The sequence below is a fragment of the Primulina tabacum genome, chromosome 17 (assembly GCF_025594145.1).
Source record: "Primulina tabacum isolate GXHZ01 chromosome 17, ASM2559414v2, whole genome shotgun sequence".
Classification (NCBI taxonomy): Eukaryota; Viridiplantae; Streptophyta; class Magnoliopsida; order Lamiales; family Gesneriaceae; genus Primulina; species Primulina tabacum.
The window spans coordinates 11,754,109-11,763,205 of NC_134566.1; the positions used below are offsets into that span (position 1 = coordinate 11,754,109).

The window sequence follows — 9,097 nt, forward strand, 5'->3', positions numbered from 1 at the left end:
ATACGTTGATTTAGTTTTCAAAATAATTAAAGGAAGTGTGTGTTTCGATCAACTTATTATTTTATTTTTTAAAATTAATGAATTTGAGTTCAAACTTCCAATTTTTGCATGTGGATTAATTTGAAACATAGATCATCTTAAAATGGTGAACCAGTAAAATATTTAAAAAAAATCCATATTTTTAAAATATTAAGCTATTTATCTTCCGAAAAAATTTATATTCTTTCAATTTTTTTAAATTTCTTTTATTTATTTTAATATTTGTTGGTTTAATTTTCAAAACATTAAAAGAAAGTATGTGTGTGTAGGTCAACTTATTTTTTATTTTAATTTTTTTCTAATAATAATAATAATAATAATAATTGTAGGACCCGTTAAATCATACTACATATAAGCCATGTATAATTTCTAGCATTTTAAATTAAAATGATTTTTATTGCATGGGTATTTAAATTTTTTTCTTTAAATTTATTTATTTTACGCAGTAGTTTGATTGTTACCTTTTCAGTTAAATAAGTGAGAGCGGACTGGAGTTGGAGTTTTGAGATAAAATTTAATATCAAGAAAACATTCCTAGAATTTATTCAAGATAAATAATAAGTTAATTTAATGTAAAAATAATGTTTAAGGAAAGTTTAAGAATTTAATTAATTAATTAGAGATAAGTAGTAAATAAATTCTTTTGGGTTCAATAATTAATTAAAAAGCCTCAATTAAAATATGTGACCAATTGAGATAAGTTAATCTAGATTTATTTTAATGAAGAAATTTCAACTCAACATGTTAGCAATTTAATTTAAAGATTTAGCCATGCATGCAAGATAATGTAATTCCTTAATTAATTTATTAATTCACTAAAATATTTAATGGGTAGATAAAACTCTAAAGAATTAAAATACAAGATTTAAGAAATATTTTCCCTACCATTAATTTTCGGCCATTTCACTTTAAAAGGTTTAAAAATATTTTAGCAACTCCATCTTTGATATCTTTCCCTATCTCTTCATGGTAGAATAATTCCCACAATTTTAAATCCCCAATAATTAATAATTTAGCAATATTCCTTACCCTCATTCCTATAAGAAAATCGGCCACTTCATGTTTAAAGGATTTAATTTTTGGCAACTCACCATTCTAATATCTTTCCTTATCCTTTTTCTTGGTAGGTAATTCCCTAAATTTTATTCACCACTAATTAATATTTAAGCAATATTTCTACTATGAATATCTAGCAATATTTTCCCTCCATTTTTATTTGCAATTTTAGGCCACCTTATTTTAAAAGATTTAGTTGTTGATTTACACGCACCATTATTTGATTCATTTCCTTATCCTTTCTTGTTAAATAATTCCTTCAATTTTTAAATCCTCATTAATTATTAAATAAGCAATTTTCCTACCCCTTTTTAATAAGCAAAAATCGGCCCCTCCTTAGTAGACTTGAAAATATTTGACAACTCATTCCCTTGATTTTCTTCCTTATCCATTCTTGGTAAATAATTCACTCACCATTTAATCCTCAATAATTAAACAATTAAGCAATTTTCTACCCTTATTTGTTAGCTAATAATCAGCCATCTCACCCCATTTATCCCTCAACTATCTAGCAAACAACTCAAGGATGATTTGATCTAGCCATTCTACCCCATTTTATTTGTAGCCTTTCCCTTCATTTCCTAAACACTTTCTCCCTCCCCATTTTCGAAAATTCAGAGCCTAAACTTCAGTAAAAATCGTGAGGTAGCTAGAGAATAACAAGAGAAAAAACAAGAAAGAAAAGCGCTCCGTCTCCTCCGCGTCGCGTCGTTGCGTTTCTTTGTTTTTCTTCAAAACAAAATATCCAGGCATGTTTATACCATTCTTTTACTCTTCAATCAAGTCATATTAACATTTTTAAACATTACATGATCATGATTTCCATGGCAAAAACCGAATTTGGAAAGCAACTTTCAAGGAAAATTCTGCACCGATTTTTCTGTGCTCTTCATGCTTCACGTTTCTGTTTGTTGGATGGTTTCAGGTGGTTGGCTCGCTCCAAGGGCTCGGGGCTGCGTATAGAAACGTACTAGGGTGTGTCAAGACCATGTTGGTCCATTCGTTCAGTCCCATACACGCTGGAAACGCGCATGTGACAGCAACCTCCCCATGAGTGCAGAATTTTGTTTCGAAAATTCTGTTGTGCTGTCAAAGGGGAAGTTTTCTGGTCTTAGCTGCCCTAGGGGCTATAGCCATGATCGGAACCTCTCCTTGACACGTCTAGGACGTGACCAAGATGCCCTTTCATGGCTTGGTTCACGGCCCCCTCGGTTTTAAAACAAAATAAGCACAGCCCCTTCGGTTTCACATTTTCTGGTTTCGGGTGTGTGAGTTGGTGTTCGCCTTTGTGGTGTTGCTTGGATCTTGGTTGGCTTCTAGCCCTTAACCATGGTTCACTCAATAGCCCTGGATGTCTAGATCGAGCCATGGTCAATCAAATGGCCACTGGAACGACGAAAGGCAGCAAGTGAACCGATGCACGACAGTACAGATTTTTGGTGCTCTCGGATGCAAGTTTCGGGTGTCACAGGGTTGGCTCGAATTGTGGCTGGCCTAGGGCCCTTAGCCATGGTTCAAATCATTCCCTAGGATGTTGGTAAGAGCCTCTGGTCGGTGGTTCAAGCCCCAATGGCCGGTAGTCTCGAAAACGACACAAGAAAAGCGAAGGCACAGCTGCTGTAATTTTGACAGCAAGCGTGCTGCGGTTCAGAGGCGTGTTCCGGGTTCTTGGTTGGCTTTTAGCCTATGGCCTTGGACTGGACAGTGCCTCATCGAGTTAGGAAGGTCATGTCTTTGGCCGTTTGTAATTCGGATAATTTTAGAGGTCGTACGAGAATTTACGGTGCAATGTGCCAAAATGACTCTCGAAAGAGCGTTTTATGTTTTTGGTCCCCATTCACTAAATTTCGAGTACTGTAAATTTAGGAGCATTATTTCATCATTTTAGGCGTATTTTAATCATGACTATATGCTGGTTCGGGTTGGTTCGGAGTCATGATTAAATACGAAGTCGTTAGGCGCAATTGTCACAGTTTTCGAATTTAATTGCATATTTGGGTCATGTCTTTGGCCGTTCGTAATTCGGATCATTTTAGAGGTCGTACGAGAATTTACGGTGCAATGTGCCAAAATGACTCTCGAAAGAGCGTTTTATGTTTTTGGTCCCCATTCACAAAATTCATGATTAAATACGAAGTCGTTAGGCGCAATTGTCACAGTTTTCGAATTTAATTGCATAGTTGGGTCAAATAAATCAATTGCATATTTTTCATGTTAGATTTAAGTCGCAGCGAGCCTGGGAGCGATCCAACCCAATCAGTAAAATTATTACAGGATATTTAATTATGTTGTTTAATTATATTACGTGCAAAATATTCATTTTTGAGATTTATGCAATATTGCTTGTCGTCACTTTACTACCATGGGATTATTACTTCACCCGATCGCCAGTTACCGGTTAGTTCAGTTGTACCACCCAGTATACTGTGGCATGAGTCTGATCAGATGATTATTATTTCACCCGATCGTCAGTTACCAGTCCCGGTCGCCAGTTATCGGACAGTTCAGTTCAATTCAGGGACCACTTGCGTAGACCATAATCTCACCAGAAAATTTTTACAAGTTATTTCATTACAGGGCTCCAAGGAGCAAACATTTCCACTCAGGATATTTTCAGTTCAGTTATGCACGTACTATAATTAATCATGACACAATATTTCACGTTATGCCTCGTGACACGATATTTTCACTTGCACGCGATTTTATTATTTAATTACTTACTATCTACGATATATGCATGCTGAGTCTTTAGACTCACTAGACTTGATTGTTGTAGGTACTGATGATGTCGGGATCGAGGGCGGGGACCAGTGAGCTAGCTCGAGTCGACAGTAGTGGAACCCGATGACCTCATTTTCCAGCATTTATTATCTTATGATCAGATATTTTTATCTATCGTTGGATTATTTTTAAATGGTTATTTTGCAAACATTAAATACTTCAGCTGCCATTTTGAACATCAAATATTATTTATCAGTTTATTTATGAATGAGACATTTTATTTAATGAAAAAGAAAATTTTTAAATTTTCCGCAAATTTTCAAGTAAGAATTATAATAATAATAATAATAAATATTTTTAAAAAAATAAAAAGAACACAAATTTAAGAGTTTTTCGTAAAAAATTCAAGAATTTGTATATTCCAACTATTATTATTATGATAATTATTACTAAAATAAAATTAAAATAAGCGGATCCATACACATACACTTTTCTTTACTTTTTCGAAAACTAACCAACGCATTTTTTAAGAGTAAGTCTCTTATGAGACGGTTTTATAAATCTTTATCTGTGAGACTGGTCAACCCTACCGATATTCAAAATAAAAAGTAATACTCTTAGCATAAAAAATAATACTTTCTCATGGATGACCCAAATAAAAGATCCGTCTCACAAAATACGATCCGTAAGACTGTCTCACACAAGTTTTTGTTTTTTTTCAATTGCTCTTCATCATTATTATTGTTTTTTTTAGAACTAACGTCAAACGTCTCTTATTTTAAAAAATAACATGTCAGGATCAAGATAGGAAATTTAGAGGAAGTGAATAAATTTTCTTTCATAGCTTTATTGTGTTAACAATGCTGAAACTTTCTTCGTATCATACGAGTCTATTAGTATCAACTGTGCCGAAGAAGACTTATTGAAACTGATTTGAACAAAAGCCTATTTAGTTGGATGGTTAATAAAAGGTAGACTGAATGATAAACGAACGCATGGATTTTTGTGGATGTTCGGAGAATTTAATACTCCTACGTCTTCTTTCCATTTCTTGATTTTATAATAATTGGAATTTTAATATTTTAAAAATTTAACATAAACTTTTCTTATAAACCAGATATATAAATTAATGGGGACCGTAGTAGCCAGTAATCCATAATAAATAAGTGTTCCATGGCACATGATACATGTCATATTAATTTTTTTGCTTTGATAATTTGGTGTAAAATACATATATTATTTTATTAGAATATGATATTTATAGATTACTGATTAGATAAAATTTACAAAGATAGTTTGAATTTTTAGATAAATTATAGATAAATTGGAGAAAAATCCGAAAAAAATAGAGAGACATATAAAAATTACTAATAAACGTACACCAACAAAATTAACTAACAAATATTACGAAGAAAAAAATGTAAAAAAAACTTTTGTACCACATCAACATATCAAATTTAGTTAATATGATACGTTAAAGTATAATAATATATATAATATAGATTATGACTTAGACAGCAAAAGGCATGCAGCTCTCTTGGGTGGCATGGATTTCAGGGAATGTGTCCTAACTAAAACGTAATTTGACCAACAATTAATGATATCCGGCCTATTCTATAACAAATAAACAAATATATACACCATTCATACATATATGTTAATTGCCATGATGCAACGATTATATATTTATATATATATATATATATATTAATCCAAAAAAAATTAATTTTGATTAAAACAATATGGCTTAATTTTATTTATATTATATCAAAAAAACAATTTATAGCAATTACTACAAACTAAGCTACTATAAATATGTTTGTCTCTGCATATGCACACTCCTACCCAAAGTGTTGCTTCTTGTTCTCAATCTTTTCAGGAAAAATGAATACAAAAATGGAGGTTGCACAAGGGGACGAGGCTTCTTTCTTATTCGCCATGCAACTAGCCTCTGCTTCAGTGCTACCTAATGTCCTCAAAGTGGCGCTGGAGCTCGACCTCCTTGAACTCATGAAGAATAAGGGGCCCGACGCCTTTATTTCACCAAGAGAACTCGCCGCGGAAATTTCCACCAACAATCCAGAGGCGCATAACATGGTGGACAGAATCCTCCGCCTGCTCGCGAGCTATTCTATTTTAAATTGTCGAGTGAAAACCTTGCCTGATGGCGGCATTGAGCGGCTGTATTCCTTGGCTCCGATCTGCAAGTTCTACACCAAGAATGATGATGGAGTTTCTCTAGCCCCTTTTTTGATCATGAGCTTAGACAGGGTTTACTTGGAGACTTGGCAAGTATCAACTACATGCCAACCTCTACACGTACTATATGTGTGCATGTGTAATCATTAATAATTGTATGTGTAGGTTCCACCTGAAAGATGCAATTCTCGAGGGGGGACTTCCTTTTGAAAAAGTATATAAAATGAGCAAATTCGAGTATCACGGCACAGATCCAAGATTTAACAAGGGTTTTAATATAGCAATGTCCAATTTTTCGACGATGTTGATGAAAAGAGTTGTAGATACGTACGAGGGATTCAAGGGTCTGAGGACTTTGGTCGATGTTGGAGGTGGAATCGGTGTTTCCCTGCGCATGATCCTATCCAAGCATCCAACTATAAAGGGCATTAATTTTGATTTGCCCCACGTTATTCGAGACGCACCATCTTTTGCAAGTATTTGAAATATTTGTGTTGGTTCTTTGTAATGTATTTTAAATCGGTTCCATTGAAATATTTGTGTTTGGAGGTCGCTTTTTAATTTAATTTGATGGTTTACGTGAAACTTAAACTTGGCCGACCTTTTTGTATTGATCAGGCATGGAGCACATGGGTGGAGACATGTTCGTTAGTGTTCCGAAAGGCGAAGCCATTATCATGAAGGTGAAATTGTTTTCATCATATAATATATGTGCGTATGTGTGTATGTATATGTATATATTTATTCATCATTTTGTTAGCCTTCTAAATTGTTCAGCAATAATGATAATAATAATAAAAGCTACACCTAAGTCATGTATGTGGAAGCGTGACTATAAAAGAAAACCTTTATAACAACTACTTTATATATGTTATTGTCTTTACGAAATGCTTAACTGATGCTATTATAGAAGTTCATTGTAAACATCGCCAGCTCTTTTTTTTTTCCTTTTCAATGTGGCAATATAGTGGCATCATAAGAAAAATATATTTTATTCAATACATATAATTAAACCGTTGTTCACATTAGTTTTCCACCTGTTTTTAAAAAAGGAATGCTTTTTCATAATTTTTGATTCCCAATTGTTTCTTACAACTTTCTAATAATATTTTTATGATTATTTTCTTATTAGACTGATTCAATTCTTTTTTTATCGTATCCACAGTGGATTCTTCATGACTGGAGCGATACAAATTGCATAAAAATACTGAAGAGATGCCATGAAGCACTTCCAAATAACGGAAAAATCATCGTTGTGGAGCATATCCTTTCAGAGACCCCAGGAGAAGATCTTAAATGTAATTTACAATCTGACATGGTTATGCTAGCATTTAGTCCCGGTGGGAAGGAGAGGACAGAAAATGAATTTCATGCATTGGCAAAGCAAGCAGGATTCAAAGAATCTCGAACAGTTTGTTGTGTTCTCCCACTCTGGATCATGGAGTTTTATAAATAAATATAAAAAGAAATATGAGTAGCTAAAGATAATTACCGTTTTATAATAAAACTTTAGGCTTGCTATGACTTTTCTCCTAAAGATAATTACCGTTTTATAATAAAACTTTAGGCGTGCTACGACCCTTTTCTCTTTTACTCTTGTTAACATGCAAAAACTAATGGATAAATAATTGACGGCGTGTACACTGTGCTGGTGTTAAATAATGATCAATCTAGCTTATTGATCTCCCCTTAAATTCATTATGTATTTTGAATCGCATGCATATCGACGATAAGTTCAACTTGAAGAATAAATTATATTTAGCTTCAACTAATGCCCGCCAATTGATTATTTATGCAATAAATTAAGACCAATATCTTTTTATTTTCCTAATAACAAAAATAATGTAAACAAAAAATTCTTACTAATTTCAACTGCATATATAACTTAAAATCGGATTTAAGTTATTGCAATTGCATAAAAGCGTCCACGGTAAGTAGGCGTCTCTTCCTTACTTACACATATTAGGATAATATATTATTTCAAATTATTGCAATAATAATTATTATTCTTTAACAAGTGTTTGTTCCTAGACCGAAAAGTCATGGACTCTCTCGCCTTTATGGTATGACTCCCCTGACCAATTTTCCTTTTATACAGATTCTACTTCATAACAATAGCATAATCAGACATTTTCTCACTTCAAATATTTTTCCTTATGGATCTAGCATCTCTTTAATTTATCTTTTGATTATATGCTTCCTCAATTTCTTTGCTGATCCAATAATGGTTTTAAATCTGAGAAATTCGCATTCATAAAGACTATAAGGTGAAACAAATCTTTACCAATAACCATGATTTTTTATTTTTTTTGGCATGTGAGAATCATCTTGTTGATTTTCTCTTGAAAAATATTCTTAAAAATACAATAAACTAGAGTGACGTGATTAAACGAATCATAATGCTTATATTATATTTTTCTTTTCGACTCCTCTTTGAATATTTGTACCCCATGCCATATGTTTCAGTATTTACTCTATGAAAGCCGGCCACTATTAGTCACATCTTTGTATAATCCAGGATGATAAAGACGATTAGCAACAACATGCATATGGTTCCTTGATTGCTTTTCATTTCCAATGTCGTTCCCTAGCACATTGATTGATTCCTCTTACCAGGCATCTCATCCCTTCTTTCATTGTGTTGTGAATCCTTCCTCTTGTTTGAGGAACATAAATTTTTTGGTTGTGAAGTACACCAACCTTTAAAATCTTTGAACATGGTTATATATGGATCTTTTTTTGTTACGCCCTCGACTCACCTCTTTGTTAATTGTATTATTACCATTTTTTACGAAATCATTTTGGTGTTTCAATAAATTCAGGGTATTTTGAATATTTTTAAACATAATTTAAATTTTCTAAACTAGCTAATATAATTAGATAAATACCAATATGAATATAGATATTAATCACTTCACATTGTAAAGTATGATAACATCATTACAAATATCACATAAAAATAGATAAATATCAATATGTACAGATATATTTAACTAGATTTGATATAATACAAACACAAAATCAAATAATATATACATATGTATAATAAAAAATAATATATTTATGAAATTGGTTTACTTAG

At 32.6% G+C, this 9,097-nt stretch overlaps 1 protein-coding gene across 1 annotated transcript; it reads left to right on the plus strand.

The window, feature by feature from the left end:
- The first annotated feature begins 5,637 nt into the window (after positions 1-5,637).
- LOC142531910 (caffeic acid 3-O-methyltransferase 2-like) lies at positions 5,638-7,608 on the plus strand. Its single transcript, XM_075638181.1, has 4 exons — positions 5,638-6,104; positions 6,181-6,491; positions 6,634-6,698; positions 7,181-7,608. Exons 1-4 carry the CDS (start codon positions 5,701-5,703, stop codon positions 7,469-7,471), a joined length of 1,071 nt encoding a protein of 356 aa, XP_075494296.1. The 5' UTR covers positions 5,638-5,700; the 3' UTR covers positions 7,472-7,608.
- Positions 7,609-9,097: the final 1,489 nt, after the last annotated feature.